The sequence below is a fragment of the Sinocyclocheilus rhinocerous genome, unplaced genomic scaffold, assembly GCF_001515625.1.
Source record: "Sinocyclocheilus rhinocerous isolate Xijiao unplaced genomic scaffold, SAMN03320098_v1.1 scaffold287, whole genome shotgun sequence".
Lineage (NCBI taxonomy): Eukaryota > Metazoa > Chordata > Actinopteri > Cypriniformes > Cyprinidae > Sinocyclocheilus > Sinocyclocheilus rhinocerous.
The window spans coordinates 471,420-495,469 of record NW_015633524.1 but is presented as its reverse complement, the minus strand read 5'-3'; the positions used below and the strand labels follow the sequence as shown (position 1 = coordinate 495,469).

At 36.1% G+C, this 24,050-nt stretch overlaps 3 protein-coding genes across 6 annotated transcripts in view; 2 read left to right on the top strand and 1 right to left on the bottom strand.

The window, feature by feature from the left end:
- The first annotated feature begins 3,130 nt into the window (after positions 1 to 3,130).
- Positions 3,131 to 13,394, top strand: LOC107744079 (anthrax toxin receptor 2-like). Of its 3 annotated transcripts, XM_016557553.1 has the most exons (19): positions 3,131 to 3,236; positions 3,345 to 3,493; positions 3,761 to 3,832; positions 4,248 to 4,319; positions 4,418 to 4,499; positions 4,592 to 4,696; positions 4,897 to 4,965; positions 5,572 to 5,652; positions 5,737 to 5,797; positions 7,096 to 7,194; positions 7,506 to 7,575; positions 8,018 to 8,096; positions 8,984 to 9,079; positions 9,179 to 9,229; positions 9,310 to 9,405; positions 9,487 to 9,660; positions 9,777 to 9,857; positions 12,794 to 12,860; positions 12,943 to 13,394. In XM_016557553.1, the coding sequence occupies exons 2-18, from the start codon at positions 3,348 to 3,350 to the stop codon at positions 12,830 to 12,832; spliced, it is 1,473 nt and encodes a 490-aa protein (XP_016413039.1). In that variant the 5' UTR covers positions 3,131 to 3,236; positions 3,345 to 3,347; the 3' UTR covers positions 12,833 to 12,860; positions 12,943 to 13,394. The 3 variants fall into 3 exon arrangements, 2 of the variants coding, with proteins under 2 accessions (XP_016413039.1, XP_016413040.1); XR_001640458.1 differs by lacking the exon at positions 12,943 to 13,394 and having other exon boundaries at positions 3,131 to 3,493; positions 9,487 to 9,644; positions 12,794 to 12,855; XM_016557554.1 differs by lacking the exon at positions 3,761 to 3,832 and having other exon boundaries at positions 3,131 to 3,493.
- A 918-nt stretch (positions 13,395 to 14,312) lies between these two features.
- Positions 14,313 to 18,703, top strand: LOC107744080 (progestin and adipoQ receptor family member 3-like). Of its 2 annotated transcripts, none has more exons than XM_016557556.1 (7): positions 14,313 to 14,495; positions 14,950 to 15,148; positions 15,221 to 15,383; positions 15,531 to 15,686; positions 16,550 to 16,747; positions 16,848 to 16,938; positions 17,804 to 18,703. In XM_016557556.1, exons 2-7 carry the CDS (start codon positions 14,964 to 14,966, stop codon positions 17,944 to 17,946), a joined length of 936 nt encoding a protein of 311 aa, XP_016413042.1. In that variant the 5' UTR covers positions 14,313 to 14,495; positions 14,950 to 14,963; the 3' UTR covers positions 17,947 to 18,703. The 2 variants fall into 2 exon arrangements, with proteins under 2 accessions (XP_016413042.1, XP_016413043.1); XM_016557557.1 differs by having other exon boundaries at positions 14,882 to 15,148.
- A 983-nt stretch (positions 18,704 to 19,686) lies between these two features.
- The window catches only part of LOC107744144 (annexin A3-like), a 10,177-nt gene continuing 5,813 nt past the window's right edge, over positions 19,687 to 24,050 (bottom strand). Inside the window, exons 11-15 of the mRNA XM_016557652.1 lie at positions 23,144 to 23,279; positions 22,873 to 22,968; positions 22,322 to 22,380; positions 22,069 to 22,191; positions 19,687 to 20,566 (exon numbers count right to left, since the gene is read on the bottom strand). Coding sequence (XP_016413138.1) covers positions 20,504 to 20,566; positions 22,069 to 22,191; positions 22,322 to 22,380; positions 22,873 to 22,968; positions 23,144 to 23,279 — 477 coding nt within the window. The 3' untranslated portion in view covers positions 19,687 to 20,503. The remainder of the gene's footprint in view (positions 20,567 to 22,068; positions 22,192 to 22,321; positions 22,381 to 22,872; positions 22,969 to 23,143; positions 23,280 to 24,050) is intronic.

Here is a 24,050-nt window from a genome sequence, read left to right as displayed (position 1 = left end):
TCTGTCTGTCTGTCTGTCTGTCTGTCTGTCTGTCTGTCTGTCTGTCTGTCTGTCTGTCTGTCTGTCTGTCTGTCTGTCTGTCTGTCTGTCTATCTGTCTGTCTGTCTGTCTGTCTGTCTGTCTGTCTACTACTTTTCTGCAATGCACTGCCTTTTAAATCCACAAGTTATGGCATTTATAAATGTAAATTTGAACTGAATATTCTAGTCTGTGAGCTTTCTAAAAAGAAAATTAAACTCTACCCTAGATGTCCAAAACTATTTTTTACCCATTTAAATCATTTTGATTTACTACTGCAGTGTTCACTTGCATGCAGACAAATAAATTAAATAAAAGTCATCTAAAGATGATTGCATATTTACATTATTTAAAGCATTTTTGTGGTTAATTTTCAAAATGAACTTATATAGTTTTTTTTACCTATAATTTTGGATGGGCCATTTAAAAATATATTTGGAGCTTTCTAAAGTATTTAATACTGTTTCACAATTGTGTTTAATTTTATGATTTTAGTCGTGTGGTCATGCATAGCCAACACATTTTTTATATAATATATAATAAAATACAATTTAAAATATAATTTAAAATTATATTAAAATCAGCATATTCTGAAATTGATGACAACTATGTTAATATGATAACAATTATTTTATTCAAGTAGCCTACTTAATTTTTTGTTCTTCAAAAAAGTAAGTTCTACTTTAAAAGTAAACAGAAATTGTAATGTTTTGGGGAAAAGCACATCACTAGCCTAGTAAAAACTAAAAAGTAATATATTTAAAATACATTTTTTTCATACTAAGTATAGTTCAAATCTATTAACACTGACATGTCGCTTGAGACTTACTGATATAAAAATTATAATAAAACTTTATTTGGAGTAGGCTACTACTTGTGCACAATGCACATTTCTTAATATTAAGCCTAAAATGTGTTGTAATGTCACTATTGATGAGGATTGTATGATATCGGTCTTTAAATGCACAATATTTAAAGTGTACCTGAAGTATACTTGCAATAGTTCCACTTTAGCACAAATTTTCTTCAGTACATCTTTTGGACTTAGCACTACTTCCACACAATTAAAGTGAATCAAGTACAAAATTAGTTGTTCTAATTTAGCAGACTTTAAGCATACCAGTTTAGTATACCAAAAGTACAATTGCAGGGTATTTTTTATTAAGTACATAATTATGTAAATGTATTTGTAGTAGCCTATACTTAGCATGAAATAAATGTATTTCAAATACATTTTAGTATATTTATTTTTCATTAGGGTAATCTAGGATAAAATAAGATCTGGTGGCATGATATCTCTTGATTAACTCAATGCAGTAGGCCTATATTACAGGTTCTGTAACAGAGTGGACATTTTGTGTCAATTTGTTTAGGCTTTAAGTGTTTTTACCTGTTACTTTTTTGAAAACGTTTCAAAGTTTCAAAGCTGGAAAGTTGTAGGAATGACCTATATGGCCAGCACCCAGGCACATGCACACATAGACATCAAAGGGGGCTTGAGCACCTGCCCTTTTTCTTCCTCAAGAGAAATTGCCCCTTTTTCTGTTTTTTATTTTTTTATTTTATTATTATTATTATTTTTTAAATAAATGAATACATGTATATATGTGTGCATGTGTGTGTTACTGTTTGCACACACTCTTTCCCTGACAAACAAATAAAAAATCCAAATATCAGATCGGGTCAGGAAATGCCTTTCTCCCTCCTCGTCTCTGCAGCACAGCAGTGTAGCACACATTGATCGGCACATAACAGGACAAATACACAAAATAATGTTCTTTTTAGCAGCATCATATGACCCCTTTAAGTTAGCTAAAGTTTAGCTAAGGCAATAGGAAGTCTAGGTTGGGCCAGTGCGCCTTCTTTCACTGCATGATTCTGTTTATTAAAATGCATTTAGAATGATCACAAAATTCAAGATATGGGGGCAGAAATGTATATATTTATATAATTTCATATAGTTAATCAGAATCACAGGAAGACTGACGTTTTTTCCACCAAAAAGCAGCATGATTTAAATGTGATGTTGATTTTATACAGCAGTTCAATAAACAAGAATTTAAAATGAAGACACTTACGTTTTAGACACAATATTGACTGTTTTTGCTCTATTTCGCCAACAGATATCATAACAATTTGCGTCTCCGAGCAACACGACGCTGTTTTGTTCCTGAATGAATCAACTGTTTAAATTATTTGGTTCAGTCGCAATGACTCACTTATTAACAGTGACTTGCTGCCACCTACTGGCAGTTTTAATTTCACATTTAAAGTATCTTTTCATTTTTCATGTTTTATGTTTAACATATCAAACAGTTTTAATGCATTTGTAACTGCAGGTTAAATACATGCATCTAAATGCCACTTCTAATGCAGCTTCTGTGTTTTCTCTGCATTGCAAAGATTAATTTTGCCAATACTGATTTCATTTGCTTGGTAACATCCCAAATGACTTATTATTCTAACTGATTGATTAATTTTAAGAATTTGACTGAAAAGATGATGCACACTTTTAGACAAGGGCTTTATAAAGGCAAAAATGCCCATAAAAGGTAAAAAATTAATTTAAACTTATTGGAAAATATTAATTTCTATCACTACTGTGAACTGATCATCACACAGAATATGCAGAATATCAGAAACTTTAGGAGTCAGCTGTCCCCGGTAGTCCTTAAGATATCAGCACAATCAAAATATAATACAATTTGCCTTCAGCACATGCAAAATATCGTCTAATTATCATTATCAATAAAATCCCAGAAAATACTGAGATATACTTTTTGTTAATATCGCACACCCCTAATATATTTAACGTTTTGTTTAGAAAAAATTCTAATAAATATGAGAAGTGCCCATTTTTCCACTTGAGCTCCTGCCCCTCAAAATGTCTGTGCACGTCCCTGCCAGCACCCGTCTGCTATTGCTGCCAAAGGTCTTTCATTTCGTATATATTCGTTTTATTGTGCTCTCTTTTGTCCCAACAATACTATCCCTGCTCTTTTAAGATCACACGCTGTTGTGTAAAAGGAGCGCAACTCCACATTCAGCGCATGCGCACTGAATCAAGTGTTCATGTGCAGCGCAAACCGGACCCGCTTTGAATAAAAAACAAAACCTTCACTGAATGAAATGAATCTGGAGTGGAGGACATGGATATTTGAAAACGAGAGAAAACGAATAACAGTTCCTGAAGACCGCAGCAGGAGTGGCGTTTAAAGGTAGTATTATTGTTCGATGGTGCGCGTCATGCAGGAGTGAAATAACTGCGCGCGTCAACTGCATTTCTATCGCTGGCTTTGACGTGTTCCCATAACAACAACGCGCAGCACATGACAGGAATGAGAGGAGACAGCGATCATGCCGTTAAAGCCACTTGGGTCCTCCAACTTTTCTGCGTCTCTCTCCTGACTTCATTTGGGAAAGGAGAAGATGGGTCCTGCCACGGAGCCTTTGATTTATACTTTGTTTTGGATCGGTGAGTTTGTAGTATTGCTGTACACGTCTATATGTTTTATAGACTGTATGTTTATGAAACGTGCAAGCACACGCGCACACCTCTCTCTTTCTCGCTTTCTTTCGGCGTGTACTTATCTGATTGAAATATTATCAATAAAAATAACTCTAATGAGCTCGTTAATAGTCTTGGTATTTTTAGGTAGCCTACAGTTTTTTTTCTACATAGCTCCCAGGAGCCCTTATATGGCCCTGTTTAACTTGTAATGCACCAAATGTTCACCATCAGGTCGGGCAGTGTGTCTGACAACTGGATGGAGATCTATGGTTTTGTGGAACAACTGACTAATCGTTTTGTAAGGTAAGAAAATACAAGTTAAAAGTTGCTTTTTTATAACCAACTAACAAATACCAAAAGCTATTGACTGGGTTATAGAGTTTCAAATTCTTGCCTGGTACAAACCACTTGCCCGACTCTCAAGCTCTTGCACATGTGTGGAACTAAATATAAACATAATTTTAGATTACTATATTTAACTTCAATCTGTGTACAATGCATGTTTGGATTAGTGTGTGGTATGGTGACCTAGTTAATGCAAGTTAGGGCACAATGGTCAACCTCAAATAGTGTCAGGGTTGTAATTTACACCAATCACTGCACTGCTATAAAGTTATATATCAGACTCTTTCAGAAAACTCTTTCATTATTTTTCTTACCCACCCAGAGAGTAAATTTGATTTTATACTTCCTAATTGATTGTTTCTACTTCCTTCAGCCCGAAAATGAGAGTATCCTTTATAGTCTTTTCTTCTAGTGCAGAAGTAGTCTTGCCTCTCACTGGAGACAGGTGCGATTTCATTCAGTCTATTGTGAGTCATACAGTAATATTGTTAGTATAAATCCAGATAAAAAGCATAAAGCTGATGTATTTGCCTGGGTGTTTAGGGCAGCTATTGATATTGGTCTGCAAAGTTTGAGCAAGATCAGACCTGCTGGTGATACCTACATGCATGAGGGGTTAATAAAGGTAAGTAGATGATATACTATCACCAAAAGCATTGCATCTTTTTTCTCCTACTATGTGTATGTCAGAGATCATAACAAATAAAAACATTGTAGGTATTAGAACAAATGACTACCCAGGGCACAAGAGCATCCAGCATCATTATTGCACTGACTGATGGGAAGTTGGAGGTCTATCCGCATGATCTTGCTGTGAAAGAGGTAAAGCAGCATACCACATATATGAAATATTAATATCGCATAAGCATTTATTAAATGGAAACTATTGCATGTTTGAACTGATATTTAAAATCTTCCACCTTGTTTTGCAATAAAGGTTTGACATGTTCTGGGTTTATATTAATATTATGCATATTAATTTTGAATAAACTATTTAATGAATTCCCCATTCGCTTTCTCAGGCTGATCAGGTGAGACAGTATGGTGCTCGGGTATACTGTGTTGGCGTGAAGGACTTTGATGCAAACCAGGTAAGACTGTTCATCAGAGAGATGGAACTTTCTGTAGCCTATATTAAAAATGTGCAATTTTCATCTACTGAATAACAAAAACAAACAGAAAATCCCATTGACTTACATTGTATATTATATCTAGAGACTACAATATCATATAAACTTGGAAGTGGACTCTTTTGACTTTGATCATTAAGCAATCAGCTATTTCACACTGCATTTCACACTGGCAAGCAAAACAAATTTTCTTCAGAAAATGTAAAAAATCTATTTTCTAACATTCTGTTTTGTCTGAATCTATTATAGTTCATTAGTTGTTGGTGCATCACTGTCACGGGAATGTTGTTGTCATGACGATATTGTTTTTTTCATGTGCATTAGTAACAGCATTAGTGTAACAGAGGGATCCTTTATATTGACGTTGGTGGATGGGCTTGTCCGATGCTGAGTGTAATTGCATTCTGCAGAGCACATATCCGGCCCGTTTTACATTAGCAAGAGATTGCTTCTGGCTTGGGAAATGGTAGCAAGATTGCTTCAAGAATTGGCAGCTACGGTGATTTGAGATTATGAAAAGAAAAGTCATTTCTGAGATGATCTGCCAGTTTTAATATGTTTTCATAGCTTACAGATATTGCAGACAGCAAAGATCAAGTGTTTCCTGTTGTGGATGGATTTCAGGCCCTCAAAAACATTGTAAATTCGGTGAGGTTTAGCACAAACAAAGAGTGCTTTTCTTACATGCGGTTTGTATGCTGCCTTCTAATTGACTTGTATTTGTGTTTACAGATTTTAAAGAAATCCTGTGTAGAGATTTTTAACCTTGAGCCCTCCAGCATTTGCGTGAATGGTAAGTCTAACGTCGCATTTACATTACATGGTTCAAGTGACCCAATTCTGATTTTTTTCCTCTCATGTGGCACAGATCGGATATGACCCACGAATATGTAAGCAGGAAAAAAAGCACATGGATTCCGATATTCGTTGAAATAAATCAGACATGAATCAGATGCATGCATTTGTGTCTACAATGTAAGTGGACAGATTGGATATTCCAGGGTTGCCAGGTCACACCCCAACTGCTATTGAAAAATAGCCCAAAACTAAGCCAATCGTGTTTTTTCTCTGTTGAAATAGTTTAAAAGAGCAACAGTTTAAAAGTAGCCCAATTCACATGGCAACACTGGGATATTCCCCAGTCAATGCGAGTTGTGTGATATTGAAAAAGAGACAGTGGCAACTGACGTCAACTCAGGTGGACACTTTTCTGGGCAAAGTCTGCAGTTTTCTTGCGGAAATGGCCTACTTTTACACCGTGTCCAAACTGGACAAGAGCGGCGCAGCGTGACGCGATGCAACAAAAGACAATAGAACACATTATACTCAGTAGTGCTGTGCGGCGCAACGCGGTGTGATGCAACAAATCCCTGGCATTAAATTGATGCCTCGTTCTAATTATGATCCGTACTGACACAAAGTACAAATGATTTGCAATGTTTGCTTTACCACGCCCAGTGTTGACAGACTTTACGGTGCATTCACACAGGGCATCAGCGTTTATGCTTCTCATTTACTTTGAACGGGTGATGTTATGCGTTGCCAAACCCAATTGTGGATCCGCTGTGTTGCGCCACTAGCGTTGCTCATGGCAGAACTTTTCAAGCACCAGCGCAGGTGTCAGCCAATCAGATCGCCTTATTCAAATACCCTAGCCAATCGCGTTCATGCGACACCAGAAAAGTAATGTAATTGAAGAACGAAGTGATCAACGTCGACGCCCCGTGTATTTGTACCGTTAGCTGCTGTGGCGTGACATGACAACTGTTCGGTGTAGACACAGTGTTACGCTGTTGCTGTGGGTTGTTTTTTAGTTTGCATGTTAAAGTGATCTTCACCTCACCCCAGAATGTGATTTCGAGGGACTCCCGATGACTGAGTTTGTTTTGTTTTAGCAATTGGGCTGGTTTTGTTTTGCAGACCTGGCAACCCTGTTTCCGGGTCAACATCTAACTTTTAAAAGTAATACTATTTGGATAGAGTCAACAAATCGGAATTGGGCATCAAGCCTAAAAGGTCCATGTAAACCAGATTTTTTATCTTTTTGAACTCATGATCATGACTAATTTCAGTGTAAACACTGTGTTTTAGAAACTTTCAACATTGTTTTGCGAGGAAGGGGATTCACGCAGGGAAGAACCTCAGAAGGTGTGGTCTGCACATTATCTGTCAATAAACAGGATCCTTACAGTAAGCCACTGAATGCATTCCATCTATTATAAAACATGACAAGACGACCTATCCACAAAGATATGCCTTAAAAAAACAAGCAATATAATTCACCTCCCCATTCAGCAAATGAATAAATAGCACATTAAACCACAATGTTATTATTATTTGCTAGGAAGAGAGGTCCTAAACTCTGCATGGGCTCCAGAGGCTCTTGCTTTTTTTAGCCGATGGGGAAGTTTCATGCAGCCACATCCTTAAATAAGGCCTCTGTGTTTCAGCCTGTATTTGGCATTTTACGGCAATCTCATGCTGCTCTCTCTTCCTTCTAGATGAGAAGCCGAGTGCAGTGAAGGATAATTACGTGCTGTGTCCAGCTCCAGTGCTGACCGAGGTTGGACAGTAAGTGGCATTGGACCAGCTTCAGTTGGAGAACAGTGTCTCTCCATTCAGAGCCACAGCTGTTACAAGCCGACATGCAAAGGGAACGAGTTCATCATCTTTTCCCAGGGGTTTTTATCTCGGCTTCTGTTTATAGCTTAGCTAATAGACAACTGATAAGCAGCAGGCTCAGTGCAGGGCTGAAACAAAGCAGCATGTGTGACGGCAGCACATTTTTGTTTGCCGTAGTGCACTGCCTTAAAGAGACATGCATGAGATACCGTTTGCTTTGCGTCATGGCCAAATTTGTTTTGAACAGATGAAAGAGACTTTTCAACAGACATTCATCTTGTTGTTTTAAAAAGAATACTTCAGTACAGCGCTGTTGGTCTTTTTGTATGATGAACTATGGTCCGCCTCTGGCATTTAATCCAGTAATAACGGACTTTCCCTCTCTCAACAGCTCCCTCGAAGTGCTTATTAGTCTGAATAATGGCCAGTCTTTCATTTCAAGTCCAATCACAATATATGCCACAACATGTGTAAGTACACAATACAGTTTTTAACAAAACAAATGTAATAATACATAAATTTGCCAAAAAGGTCAGCAAATATCACAATAAACAATCTGGTTATAGGAACATAATTAAACCAAAGTAGTTGGTTATTGCATGTTCTCTTGAAACAATGGATTTTAATACAGCGTCAGTGTTATTTTAGTTTATATATATATATATACAGTATATATATATATATACTGTATATACACACACACACTATTATTGTATTTTTGTAATATTTGAGTAAACATGTTTTATTTTCATTTATAATTTTTTTTTTGTTTTAGTTATTGTTATCCATTTTTTTTATTAGTTTTTGATTTTATTATTTATTTCAGTTTAAGTAAATTTAGTATTTAAAGTCATTTTATTTTAGTTTCTAATTTCTCATTTGTTTTAGCTTTTTCCCATGTAATATTTATTTTTAAATATATTTCAGATATATTTAAATTATATATAATAATGCTCTGAAAAGAAAGCTTTACTGGTCACCAAGGATTTATTTGATCCAAAATACAGCAAAAACAGTAATTGTGTGATATATTTGTTTTCTATTTGAATATACTGTAAAATATAATTTATTCCTGTGAATAATTCTAATATGCTGATTTGCTGTTCAAGAAACATCTCTGTTTATTATCAATGTTGAAAACAATTGTGTACACTTTTTTCAGGATTCTTTGATGAATAGAAAGTTCAAAAGAACAGCATTTAACTGAAATAGAAAGATTTTATAACATTTTAAATATCTTTACTGTCACTGTTGATCAATTTAATGCATCCTTGCTGAATAAAGGTAATTGTACACAACATTTGTACACAACTTTTATGATTCTAAATCAAACACATATTTTTTTCATTTCTTATAGTCTGATGGGACAGTGATAGTGATTGTCATCCTGGTGCTGCTGGTGTTGTTGGGTTTAATTGTGCTCTGGTGGTTCTGGCCTCTCTGCTGCATGGTGGTGAGCACTACAGATACACATCTTGTGTTATTTTCTACAAACGTGTATATTAATGAGATATTACTATTTATACAGACTGTTTTTCTACTCCTGTGACAGGTAATCAGAGATCCACCCCCATCTCGCCCTCCGCCTCCACGCCCAACACCTGTAGGTAGAGTACATTGGGGCTTGACATTTAAATTTGCCAAACTGACGATTTCTTGAAATGCTTGGTGTATATCTTACAGGAACCTGAGGAGGACCCTCTGCCGAAGAAGAAATGGCCTACAGTGGATGCGTCTTATTATGGTGGCAGAGGGCCTGGTGGCATCACACGGATGGAGGTGACTTAACAATCCAGTGCAATCCAAAAAAAACAGAACAAAAGTTCTATGGACATACGCTGAAGCTTAAAACATCCACAGGTTCGCTGGGGTGAGAAGGGCTCTACAGAGGAAGGGACGCGGTTAGCGAAAGCCAAAAATGCTGTGGTCAAAATGCCAGAGGAGGAGTTTGAAGAGCCTGTAAAAAGACCCCCACCCAGACCACCACCAATATATGAAGCCCCAGTCCCAGACAAATGGTACACGCCCATTAAAGTACGTTTCCTGTCAACACATTGACTTTTCATTGTTGGATGACTGTGGTAATGTATGTATTTTTACAAATGCCATTGTGCTTCTGTGTATTTTTCTGTGATGTGAATGTTTTTTAGGGGCGTTTTGATGCTGTGTTAGCATTGCTGCGAAGACAATACGACAGAGTTGCTATCATGAGACCCACAGCAAATGACAAGGTACGGTGGCCTTGGTTTATGCAAATCTGTATATTATGAACAACAGGAAAATAGCTTTTGTTAATTAAAATGTTTGGTTATCAATAAATACATCTGTTTTTCTTGTTTTTTTTATTTCATAGTGTAAAGAAAACAGTCAATTGATATTCTTTGATATTTTATAGTTTGTAGTTGTGAAGACAAATACAAGGAAATACTAGTTTTGCATTATGTAACTGGAACCTCACAAGTGACCATTTGGAACGCTCTACATAGGGAACAACAAATTTGTGTCACATACATAGCACTACACCTACAAAGACATCACTGTAAATTCTCTAGTTCTCTATTGCTTTTAATAAAATTTGGTGTATGTTGCTAAGCTAATAACGTGATACTATAACAAGCAAAAAAATACAGAACAAATTTCAAATCGTATATATATTTTTTGTTGATACTTTATATTTATACTTGGTGCTTATAAGTATACTGTATGTATATTTTTAATGGTAAATTCTTTTTTTTTTTTTTTTACACTGAGCTTGTCACAGTGCATTATGGGATTGTTCTTTTTGTAAAGTAATCTGCAATTTGGCAAAAGGAGGTACAGTATTTTAGACTACGTCTACATTAATCCGGATCCAGAAGGTGTTTTCATTTAAAAAACACTGTCCGTCTATACCAGCATTTTAAAGCATTTTCCAAAAGTTTATCGTCCCCACACTTAAATGTTGGAAAATGCTTAAATCATCTTACTGCATATGTGTCAAATGTAATAAAAGTGCATTGAGATGATACTAAGAGATCAGACAGACGTAATAAAGTTCTCATGGAATTCTTCTGGCACTATCATTTTAGCAAAATATCCACTAGTTTTTTATCAAAATGTCCAAAAGCTAGCTGCCAACTGATGACTAATTTACTATTTTTTGTTTCCTGTAATTTTGCGGTTTCCCTCTTGCATCACACTCCAGGGTTCCCTTATGGTGTGTGCATACCAAAAGCGCATTAAAATTATTTGCGCTAGTAGATTGCATACAAAGTCATTGCAAGGACGGAAATAGATGCGAATTCGCGCCGGGTGACGCAAATGACACAAATTGAGCAACTTCAGTTCGCCTCGATCGCGTTTTCCACCCAAGTTGAAAAATGTCAACTCGAGCGGAAATTTCACTTGACCTGGTGTCTAGAGCGACAATGCGACAAATGCGATTCTAGAGCTACAACGCGATATTTGCATAGATATATAGATATATAGATTAAGATTATCTATATATAGAAATGTATATATTTCTATAAAATGGAAGATATAGATTATACAGCATGTTAGCATTCTTATCGTGCCCAAAAGCATCATTCATTTAAGTCCATATGTCTTGCTAACAAGAAACTATGCTTCTAACCACAAGTCAAAGGCTGTAGTTCCAACCATGCAAGTTTGCGACGCTGTTTGCGAATGTTCGTTTAAACAATGGTTTCGGGAAACACCGACTCATTTAACTATGTTGACGGAAATTGCGACCATAGTTGGCTAACGATGCTTTTAGGAAACGCATCCCTCTGGTCAGGAGCCTATGATGCCTTAAAACGCTGCTTATGTAAAAATCTCACTAGGCTGTAGAACAGAGGCATTGTGTTGCTCATGCAACCGCTTAGTGCAGTCCCTCATTTGGTCCACTGAAAAGGCTCATTAGCACTAATAAGCTGCACAAATGAGGCTGACAGCCCTGTCACAGACAGACCAGATCACACTCTCGTCATACATCTCGTTACGGTAGTACGTCTGTGTGCGGTGCTCCGACTGGTCATGAACTGACCCTCAAACACACACTCATCAGAGAGGAGTCGTCACTATTACACTCATTAGGTTGACCTGACTGTCAGAGTTCAAGTTGTCATGATGTGGCACTCTGTGTCGGCAGTGTCTGACACTTCACTGCCGAGAGTGACCTCTGACCTCACACTGATTGGACTGTCACACTTAGTTTGAGTTTAACTGAACGTCCTTCTAGGGCACAATGAGAATATTGTTGAAGTGTTTGGCTATGGGTGGCAGTAGATCATTGCACAAATAGTTCATTAATTCTTTTACTAAAATTCCTACGGAGTTTTATTTTTTTTAAGGCCTGTTCATACCAAGTTTGATTACTAAAATGCATAAGAAAAAGAAAAGATACCAAAATATAATCTATTTAAATATTTTTTCACCTTTTTCTTATATTATTCCCTGTTTACTTGTCTTTAGGAGTTCTATGTGTTTAAAGCCCTTTCATACCAAGTATGATGTGAATACCAGCCACCAAGCAACCAACTGCATAGCAATGCCATTGCAATGCAGTGGCAGGATTTTCAAGGACAAGCACCCCTTATTTTCTTGTTATACATGTTTTTTTTTTTCACACCAAAGATTCAGACTTGCTGTAAACAGAGCTTAATTATTAACACTGGTACCTGTTCTACATTCATGGTACCAGATCTGTCCAAACAGGGTTTGTCAAAGATTAGTGTTGCTTGATCAGCCTGCCTGACCTCCAGCATTCCTGCTTCCTTACCGCCAATTAAAATCAAACCTTCTCTCAATTGAACTCAATTATTCCAAATTATCGTACATGTCAGCGTGACAAAAATATTGTCAAAACAATTCTTTTTTTTACCATATGAGTTGCATTAAAAAAATCCAATGTGGATGATTTAGCTTGAGTACTGAGTTAATGTGATATGGACTAGTCAGTGAATGGTGGGTGAAAGATCTTTCACCAGTCTCAAAATGAGGGCATAGCTAGTAACATGAGGCAGAGACATTAGGGGATTCGATTTGTCATAATTCACATTTATAAGAGATAATGGGGTAAAGAGATGAGTGTGATTGTAAGAGGGGGTGGTGGGACAGTCGGTCCTCCATTATGGATCTGTAATGTAGAGTAACATCCTGCTTTTGTTGTTTTTTTGTCTTTCAGGGGCGCTGCATCAAATTCAACCGAGTTCAACGTCACTGACCAAACACGATGTGTCCTTTACTTTAAAGTAAGTTCTCATCAATTTTAAGATACTATTTGGAAAGCCCAGAAATTCTGATGTGGGATTCACAATAAATGTCTCTTTTCAGGTACATTCAGACAAAAAGGATTGGGGGATCCACAGCTGTATGGACACAGTGTGAAAAGCTGTACTTCTGAATTAAAACCTTTGAATTTTAATTCTTACATGTGTAAATCTATCCTGCTGATTTCTTTCCGCATGTCTTTGAATATGGTGGAATTCACTGCTTTTATAACAATTAATTTTTTTAAAGGTTTTCTAGTTACAAACCAATACAGTGCCTTCTTGTGAGTGTATTATGAATGGGTTTGTCAAGGAAAGAAAATGTAAATTATTATTTTTATTTCCATAGTTATTTCTTTAATTATTAGTAGTAAAGATGTTAATTATCCAGTAAATTCATGGAGATGTGCATTTAATTATTTGTTCTTATATTTATTTATAACAATTTGATTTAATCAGTAGATTACATGCGTGACACTGTTTGTTAATGAAGTAAATGGCATATAAATTCAATAAAATAAATTATAGTAGTTCACTTGTTCACTTAAAATTTTTGTGGAAACTGTGACACATTACAGATCAAAAGTTAACAGTAATATTTAAAAAAAACTTTAATTACTATTTAATATGCTGCATTAAATTGATCAAAAGTGACCGTAAAGACTAATGTTGCAACAGATTATTGTTGTATTTCAAGTCATTTTGAATTTTCTCTTCATCAAAGAATACTGAAAGAAATGTCATGATTTCCACAAAATATTAAGCAGCAGAAATACTTATAGGCCTAATAATAACAACAGTTAACTTCCAATAATAATTGAGAAGCAAATCAGCATATTAGAATAATTTCTGAAGGATCATGTGACTCTTTTCAGGTATGTTAAATTCATCAGTTAAATTGTGACATTGTTAATGAAGTAAATGGCATATCCATTAGGCCTATATTAAATAGTAGTTCACTTGTGAGCATATGATTTATTATGTAATGAAACGGCTTGTATTACCTTAAAAATAAAATGCAAAATGGTTCATTCATGAGTTTTTACAATGATCAATGAATTCTTGCCGTAGTCCTCAAATGGTCTGATAGAATATGAACAGCCTAGTAGAACGTCTGATGAAACATGGTAGGGATTAGTCTGAAACACAATCAACAGACTGTATAATGTCTGATTATTGCATGTTACAATGTCTGGATTTTCCAAATTATAATCCTAATCTCTTATATGTTATGAAAGATTATTTTGCTGAAAGGTAAAAGGGGGGGGGGCTGAGAATCAGACACATTATTTATTAAATATATAAAAATTTCTATACGAAATGTTGCTTTTTTTTGTAACATCTATTTAAATCATTACGTTTTTAATTGCTTCATTTCTTTGCATATATATATATATGCTTTTTCCATTCAAAAACATCATTCATGAAGCGAGAGTGACTTGCCGTCGCATTGTGTGTCTGTCGCAGGATTTTAATGTCACACACTCGCCTCTTTAGCCTTTAGCTGGTCGGCTAACCGCCGGTCATCAACATGACGCTTATATTCTGTTATTTATTAAACAGAAATTAAGAAACAAACAGGGCTGAATGGGATAGACGGCAGGTCTTTACCTGGAGGTGAGAGGTTTGCTGTACTTACACTGAGCTCTAATGGGTTTAAAAGCCTAATCTAATCCTCATTAAAGCGCAGTTGTTGTTAGCCTGCAGCAGACATCAGCGGCACAATCTAAACATTTAACGTTATGTATGTTTAAACCTTTAGAGCAATATACGGGAATTTATTGCTTGTTTGGTTGTGTTTATAATATATAAATGCTCAGGAAAATATAGAGACATTTAAATATGAATGAACCTTACGAGCCACAGATTTCAATACATGCAAAGTTATTAAAACCAACTCGAACAGTAGTGTAAATCTTGGCAGTTATCTTGCTGATCTGCTTTTAGAGCTTTTTTTGTTGGAGCTGATTTTTGGGCTTTAATGATACTGTGTGTGGGTATAGGGAGCTCGCTGTTTTGAGACACAGTCTTATTAAAACGGACAAGACATACATTTTCCTTGTTCCTCCAGACACATGAACCAAGATGCCTCAGAACACCCTCAAGAGCACTCATTACATTGAGCTGGGCAGTTATCAGTACTGGCCTGTGCTTGTGCCGAGAGGAATCCGATTATACACCTATGAACAGATCCCAGTGTTTCTGAAGGAGAATCCATACATCACAGACGGATACAGAGCACACCTGCCATCCAAACTGTGCCTCAAAAGGTGCGTTTCTTTCCCTTTTGATAGTGTAGATGTGTTGCCATTCGTTTACTCATTATTTCTCATATCCCACAGCATATTCATTCTGTCCAATGAGACTGTGAACATCTGGAGTCATCTGCTTGGGTTCCTGCTGTTCTTCTTGCTGGGAGTGAATAACATGGCCACAGTCCTGCCGTCTGCAGGGGCGTCACGAGAGGACTATGTCATTTATTCAATCGGACTGTTTTGTTTTCAGGTAATATATAAAATGTGCGGTAGGAAATAGGTAATAGTTCTATTAATGCGCTTTGACAGAGCTTAGATAATCATGTGTAATACACAGGAACAAATAAGTGTTACATATTAATTAATGGGTTTTTCTTTTTTTTTATTCTATGGTCAGGTTTGCATGCTGTGCTCTGTGGGCTATCACTTGTTCTGCTGTCATCGCTCGGAGAAGACGTGTCGCCGCTGGCTTGCTCTGGACTATGCTGGAATATCCGTGGGGATTTTGGGATGTTATGTGCCTGGAGTCTTCTATGCCTTCTACTGCAACAGTGTATGATAGATGTGTTTTATAAGAGCGGACTTCAAGTCTGACAATGGATGGTTTCTTTTTACAGCTTTAATTTAATTTGTATTGTTTTTATTGCATATATTAAATTAAATGCATTATGTTAATTAATGTTGAATTAGCTACATTTAATTATTTATTCTAATTTTTAGCTATTTATTTATTTATACATATTTATATTATATACACTACCAAGAAGTCAAAAGTTTGGAATAATTAAAAAAATTTTATGTTCCTAAAAAGACATATCTTATATTCACCGAGGCCTGCATTTATCTGATCAAAAATACAGTAAAAATAGTAGTGTTGTGAAATATTATTACTATTTAAAATAGTTGTTTTATATTTGAATATATTTTAAAATGTAATATGTGACCCTGGAGCACAAAAGCAGTCTTAAGTCGCTGGGGTATATTTGTAGCAATAGCCAACAATACATTGTATGGGTCAAAATTATCGATTTTTCTTTTATGCCAAAAATCATTCGGATATTAATTAAAGATCATGTTCCATGAAGATATTTTGTACATTTCCAACAGTAAATATATCAAAATGTAATTTTTGATTTGTAATATGCATAAGCACTTCATTTGGACAACTTTAAAGGCGATTTTCTCAATATTTAGATTTTTTTTGCATCCTCAGATTCCAGATTTTCAAATAGTTGTATCTCGGCCAAATATTGCCCTAACAAACCATACATCAATAGAAAGCTTATTTATCTCCATTCCAAAAAACTGACCCTTATGACTGGTTTTGTGGTCCAGGGTCTCATATAATCCTGTGATGCAAAGCTGAATTTTTAGCATCATTACTCCAGTCTTCAGTGCACATGATGTTTGTTTCAGTTTTGGAGGCAGGTGTACCTGCTGACGGTGCTGGCTCTCATCCTGGCTGTGTTTGCGGCTCAGATTCATCCGCTCTACCTCACACAGCAGTGGAAGAAACTGCGCTCTGTCATGTTCTGCTCTGTGGCCGGATACGGCGTCATCCCAGCCTGCCACTGGGTCTGGCTCAATGGAGGATTTGACTCTGAAATCGTAAAGGTGATATATTTGCATTGAGACACTATGAGGAGGGAAATAGCAATATATCACTTCTACCAGTGACGATTGTGGTACTATTAATATTGATCATTCTTTGCAGGTGTTTTTTCCTCGAGTCATGATCATGTATTTGATTGCCGCCTCAGCATTCCTTTTCTACGTCAGTAAAATCCCAGAACGATACTTTCCAGGTGATGTTTTCTATATTAAATTGCTATATTTTATTGAAGGAATTGTTCACCCCAAAATGAAAATTTGCTGAAAATGTCACGCCATCCAAGATGTAGACGAGTTTGTTTCTTCATGTGAAAAGATTTGGAAAAATGTAGTATTACATCATTTGATCACAAATGGATCCTCTGCTGTGAATGGGTGCCGTCAGAATAAGATAAAAACATCACAATAATTCACACCACTGCAGTCTTAACGTCCAATTAACGTCTTGTGAAGTGAAAAGCTGCATTTGTAAGAAACAAATCTATCAAGGCATTTTAGCTGTATATTTCTCTCCTGATTCAGATGCAATATTATGGATAGAGGACTTTTAGCCAGAAGCAACGATTTGAAGTTAAAAACATCTTAATGATGGATTTGTTTCTTACAAACACGCAGCATTTCACTACACAAGATGTTAATTGATGGACTGGAGTGGTGTGGATTATTGTGACGTATATATCAGCTGTTTGACGGCACCCATTCACTGCAGAGGATCGATTGGTGAGCAAATGATGTAATGCTAAATTACTCCAAATCTGTTCTGATGAAGAAACAAACGCAACTAGATCTTGGACGGCCTGAGGGTGAAAATCTTTTACCCTTCTTTTTATACCATATATTTGGGGGGGGAAAAAACTCTTTTAATACTGATGTTATATTTAAAGTTGTTAAAAACTATCAAATCCAGATCACCAATCTAATTCTGGTTACATGGCTTTTTTTTTTTCTTGAATCATGTTGAAATAATCTAATCAAATAAAATCGAATTGACCAAATTAGTCAAGGATCACATTGATTCAGAACAAATATTTACCCACCTTTTTATGTCTGTCCTCACAGGCCAGCTGAACTATCTTGGAGCCAGTCACCAGCTCTGGCATGTGCTGGTGGTGGTCATGTTCTACTGGTGGCACCAAACCGCTATCTACATCATGAAGTACAGACACAATCTGCCCTGCACAGACTACAGCAGTCATGGTTAAGCGCGGTTATAAAATCACCTGAGCCATTTATGTTCAACAAATTCATTTGGTTTTTGTTTGGCATTATTTTAAGTTGTGCTAATAGAATCAAACAATGAAACTTTACCTCTCATTTCAGTCATTTGCCTTTGAACACCCTACTGTAGGGTTACGTGCAATGAAAATCACGTTTCGTGTAATCAGTCGACTTCCTCTGCCTGAACAAATGTTTCATACATATTCACTGCTGGATATCAAGTGTCTTTGTCTGTTACTTCATGTATTTTGTTTTCTACTGAGCCTTTTCCCCATGGTATCATTGGGGTTGTGAAACTATACATGCTGATAATATGTTGCCTAACTTTTCTGGAATGTCCTTAATTTAAATGCTCTTAACTATCACTGTTCTGTGACTGAGGAATTATATGGTAGAGGGTAATTCTGTAATTTCTGTAATCAATAAAGGGAGTTGTTTTGATGTATTAAACACATTTGAGTTCATGTATAAAGCAGCACTGGAAATTGGGCATTTAAATGACCAAGAAAGCATTACTTCAGTACTTTTTGTGAACAATGGGTCAAAATCACTATACTTGCACTGTACTTGCACTGAATTGATTATGAACATGGCGGCCGCTAGCCTACTGTACAAAACCTTTTGTGTGACTTTCTCCGTCTCATCCTTTTTAAACGTGTTGATGGTTTAATTTTCTTTATTTGATATGATGTAAACTGCCTGTCTGAATGAATATATCTGAATTGTGGAACTGAATAAAAAAATCTTTTGTACTTCGTGTGTAGCCTATTGTGTAGCTGTACAAAACAGCTTGATATCGCAAACTGGTGTGTCTTACCATGTTATTTTAATGTATTATCTTCATTATGAACACACTGGTTTGTAGTGCAAACATACCGTTTACTGCACTTTCTCGTTATTTCACTACAGCGGCTAATGAACCGGAAGTCAAGTCTCGCGCATTCACAAAAAAACGGTTCAACTTCCGCGTTGAAAAATAAGGTTCATAAAATAAAATTTAACACACTCAAATTGTAATATTTGAATATTTTCAGTACGCTTCATTTGTAACATTTCAGAATTATAGTAAAAAGTATAAAAACGGTTCGTAAGTGAAATCTAAATTCACCTAAATGTTGAGTTGTTGAACGATTCAGTCGAACTCGCGAAAGAATCGGTTCCATAAACAAAAGAACGAATCCGACTTCGAACTGAATATCAGAACTGTATTCAGTATACTGTATTTTACAACTTTTGTTCGTGAGTTATTTCAATATCGTAATCCTTCAGGACATTGAATGTTATGCCATGTGAAAGCTGACCTTGTGTCATGGCCTGTCTTTAATCCCTTAATGATACCATCATACATGGAGTTTTGGCTTAATAAAAGAGCAGAATTGTCTTAATCATATTAATCTGTTTTAATCCGAGTGTTTTGTTCTACTCTAGTGGCATTAGGGATTTTCCAGGGCATTGTTCTTTTCCTGTCTGAAGACTAATTGAAAAGAGAGAATGTGGTTTAGAGGTCAGGTTTTCTTTTACTGAACAGCTGTATATTATGAACAGTAATTAAGAAAATCTGAGTCACTTCTGCAGACTGTTTGTACACATGCTTATCTTAATTTGGACATGCTGTCTGATGAATTTCGATAAAAACCCAAATGACTATGTAAAATCAGTTTTCACTGCATAAACATTTCTTTATTGCTCATAATACTGTGTCTTGCTTTATCTCCAAGTGGAATAGGCCTATTAGCACTGATTGCAAGCAATATCTCATGAGAATGACTTTCCCACAAAATCATACTTCTGGGCCTCAAATCATTTCACAATCTGCCGTTGACCTCACAGATGCTCCAGAGCAAATTAAAACCAGTTTCAATTCTCATCAGTGGTTTCTTTACTGGTGAAAGGAGTTAAGAATCTTTTGTTGGCTTTAGCAGCATCTGCAAACATCACTTTCTCATGACAATCTGCTTTGTTTTGGGGGATTAGATAGTAATAATCTCCAAATGAGGATGAAAGTCTAATTTCAGCAGCTGAATTATGACCAAATGTCATCCTAATTCTGTTTTTATATGTACTTATGAGTGCGTGACAAGGCAAAATGAGCAGTCTCTTAAATGCTTGTCCCACTGAAATCCCAAAAGATTTTAATCGTTGACACTTTGGTACCAAATACATGTACTTCACTTCCACCTGCTGGATCAGGGACAGAACAACACATTGAAGACTATCTCAAATCTCAAAATTTCATAGAAAAAAAGAAGTTTATTCTTCAGTAACTGTCAGCTATTCATTCATTATGTAGACATAGTGTGTAAAAAATTGCCAAATTAAAATGCAGTTTCTGATACTAAAAATATTTTGTTATATTAAGGTTACTATGAAACCAAGTATACGTGTTAATTATCTATGATTATAAACAAACGAGTTAGTTCAAGAATACATTTCATAAAGCTCTTCTGATTTATTGATAGCATTTTAATTGTAATAAAGTTATATTTGGACATTCTTTCACATTATAACACTTCAGCGGTGATGTATTCTTCTTTGACACATTCATTTTCCATCTTCACCACAGATCTTCAGCAGGGTTTGACGAAAATCCCCTGATGTTTCAGACTACAATAAAGATATAAAAAGGACATTATGAATGTGACTACTGACATTAAACCTTATACTGCACTTGCTAAATGTTTACAACCTTTATTTATTTATTATTTGGAAATATATTTATGATCTTTGTTAAAAGCACTGGTTTTAGTGTGGCAAAAATGAAGAGACCGGAGGGCAAAAGCAACTTCATAGTAAAGTAAAAACAGTAAAGTATGGAAAGTGAACAAAGAAAGAAACATGCCAATGCTTTAAAGCAGCAGATTTGTGATTACAATGGGGACGTCAGGTCGCAGTGCAAAGCGTGTTTGATGTGTAGAGGCACACATGCCGGTCAAAAGAATGCTGCAGTACAATGTTAAACTCACGTGTTTTCGCATTTGGTTTTACGCTGAACCTCAGAGAAATCGGTATGACTTTGGATGTTGTCATGCAGTCAATTGAATTAACAAATTCAATTTATGAACCCCTTCAAGATGCATCAGCCAAATGCTGCCTTGAAGAGCCTACTGTACGCGTTCAGAAGTCATAATCTTGACTACAAGCGATTTTGGTCAGAAAATAATGTACTTGCTTGACAATTTCATATTTAATTCTCCCTTTTTCAATTTTTGACAAAGACGGGACGCTTTATGCTTTTTTTAAGCAAACTGAAAAGGAAAGGATGTGCAACTCATGCTTTTCTATGCATTTTACAATTCTTGTGCAGCCACAGTGAATGATGGTAAACGTTTAGTTACACAAACCCATCACCTCAAAAACCTGCTAGTGATTTATGATAAGCTTTAGAATTATTCTTCATTAACAGTGCACAGAATTCATTCAACTGTAAGTTGCTTTGGATAAAAATGTCTGCCAAATGAATAAATGTAAATGTATGTAAACAAATCAACACAATTAAAACTTAATTACGACAATACAATTATCCTCATCATAATTTTTTCACTGACACGCCCCAACTCAGTTAAAGAAAAACTAGTCCCCCTCCGGTAATTACAACATTTTAGTGGCACTCATGTGCACTCAATTTGAAAATAGGATATGATAAACACATGACTTGAAGGCAGCTATAGCCAAGAGAACACACACAAGGTCCTACAGGGTGGGGCTAATCACCAGTCCCGCCCACTGAGGATGTCAATAATTTCATCTGCGAATCCTTATCAGACACTGGCCAAAGTTACCGCCTACCTCACACTTTAACCAGAGCTGTTCAGATATTACTGAAGGTGTACATATACGAAAATGGAACAAGGTCTTGTTACAATCACATGAATATGAGCAGGAAGACATTCTAGACTTACACTGTAAAATAATGTTCTTTGACGTTTATGGAGAATGTTTTTTACAAGAAAATACTATTTTAGTCTTTCTACTTCAAAATTTCACATGTAATTTTAATGCGTTACATGTGATTATTTGTGAAGTTTACTTGCACTGGTGAATGTTTCTACAGCATATTTTTTTCAGTGTAATGTACAGTGTACAAGTTCTCATTTAATGCTTCTTACCTCAATGTCAGAGTATAAAGAAGTGCCAAAGAGCTTCTTATATTCTGCCTTGATGTCCTGCAGGTCGACCTCTGAACGGCCCACTATGATTCTAGTTAAGGTAGATTCAGTGGTACCAGCACCCTGAAAGCACAGATGTTTCTGGTTCAAAAATAGTCTGCTTATAGAGGCATTGCAGAATCTTGTCACTGTATATCATTTTTGTAATAGGGGAAGAAAATAAAGGAAGTGAATACAGAAAGACAGTTCTAACCTTCATGCTTTTATACAGACGCTCCGCAAGGTATGCTGGGACGCTCTTCACACATTTCACTAAAGCAGAGACATTTTCAATTAGATTTTACAAGTACAAAATTAAGGATGAAACAATAAAATATAAAATAAAATACAATAAAACAAAAGATTACGTAAAAAAAAAAAATCAAAACAAAACGGAAAACACTTATGCATTTTATGAGGAATAATAATACGTGCCTTAACAAATACAGCCCTCTACAAACACCTTGGCAATTGAATCCGTTGCACATCCATTCAGATTAACTGAAAAACAGCACAGATCGCTTAGTGGAGAGTGAAACTCTGATGCGCTCAGTCAGAGAGTGTTCGGCGAGTGAAAATATATCTGAGCTAAACTTATACTTAGCCTCCAACTCACACACTGGCGAGTAAAATCTGAGAATTTATTAGCAATTGGCTAATATTAGACATCATTTAGTCGCCAGAGTGAAGATTTAGTCGCATATGCGAGTGATTTACTCGCAATGTAGAGGGTTGAAATACCAGTAAAAAAACCTTTATAATCACCTATAGCCACCAGAATATCCTCCAGTCTTCCAGACATCTCTCGTTCAATGCTTTCCTGAAGGGTCTTTCCACTCAGACTCTTATACTCAACCAGAGCTGAAAGATAAAGATTGAAACGCGATTCACACTGCTGAAAGTAAACTGGAACACTGATGATCATCACTTATTGGTCTTGTGTATGACTCTGTCACATTTAGTTTTACAGCTCTTTCAGAATGATTACAAAATGGTATATAAAATAATAGATATGAAACTAAGCCGGCAGGTGTACTTTGTCTGAGCTGAGGAACGCTCCTGTGGCAGAGGATGTCGATAAACTTGCTCTCGTCTGTTCCCCACTTTTTCTCTCCTGCCTCGTACAAGATCTGCACAGTGGGAAAAATAGAAGAAGAATGTTGGTAACCAAACAGTTTTGGTTCCCACTGACTTCAACTGTATGAACAAAAATATAATGGAAGTCGATGGGATCTTCTTTTATGTTCTGCAGAAGAAATAAAAAGTTTTGTCATGAAACACTAGATGGCGCAAGCCGATAGGTTCTAACTTAATCTGATATAATCACATCATTTTTCACATGGCACAACTGATTGGTTTCTTTTCACATCAGCAGCCAGTGAGCTGCTGCTTAATATTCAAATACTCGGCTAGTGCTTGCTGTAGCAGTTGCCAGTATTTTCAAGTCAAGATGGTAAACAGATTATCTTTTTACCAAGTTCAAGGGGATACCCATATGTTTGGATTGTTTGGAAATCTGTATTTTATTTAAATCGTCATCACACCACTGCTCACAAACAACGGGGACGCACTTGCCTAAAATTTCAAAGGTGAAATTCATAGTCTACAAAAGCTTTTGGCCAAATGCATGACAGAAATGTTTGCACTGGACTATGTTCTTATTAGGGTTTCCGCGGGTCCTTAAAACGTCTTCAGTTAAATTGTTTACATTTAAGGCCATGCAAACTCTTAAATGGTACAAAAAGTCTAAATTATAAGAGGTCTTTGGGGACGGAAAGACAAGAATTGCTATAAGGATTAATATGACGATTAAACTTCAAAAGGCTACGATTTCACTGAATAAACTTGAGCGCTGCACGTCAGCTTTGTGTACTGCGGTTACCGGGGAAACCACTATATGCGCAGTTTCGAAAGTGAAACCTGCTGGCAGAGAACGAATTTGC

Excerpts from the sequence above, each read along its gene's own strand:
- LOC107744079 (XM_016557553.1), top strand. The coding sequence starts at position 3,348 with ATGACAGGAATGAGAGGAGACAGCGATCATGCCGTTAAAGCCACTTGG. Across the intron at positions 3,494-3,760 it reads TTATACTTTGTTTTGGATCG|GTCGGGCAGTGTGTCTGACA; the intron begins GTGAGTTTGTAG and ends GTTCACCATCAG. Across the intron at positions 4,500-4,591 it reads TGCATGAGGGGTTAATAAAG|GTATTAGAACAAATGACTAC; the intron begins GTAAGTAGATGA and ends AAAACATTGTAG.
- LOC107744080 (XM_016557556.1), top strand. The coding sequence starts at position 14,964 with ATGCCTCAGAACACCCTCAAGAGCACTCATTACATTGAGCTGGGCAGT. Across the intron at positions 15,384-15,530 it reads TCGGACTGTTTTGTTTTCAG|GTTTGCATGCTGTGCTCTGT; the intron begins GTAATATATAAA and ends TTCTATGGTCAG. Across the intron at positions 15,687-16,549 it reads ATGCCTTCTACTGCAACAGT|TTTTGGAGGCAGGTGTACCT; the intron begins GTATGATAGATG and ends TGTTTGTTTCAG.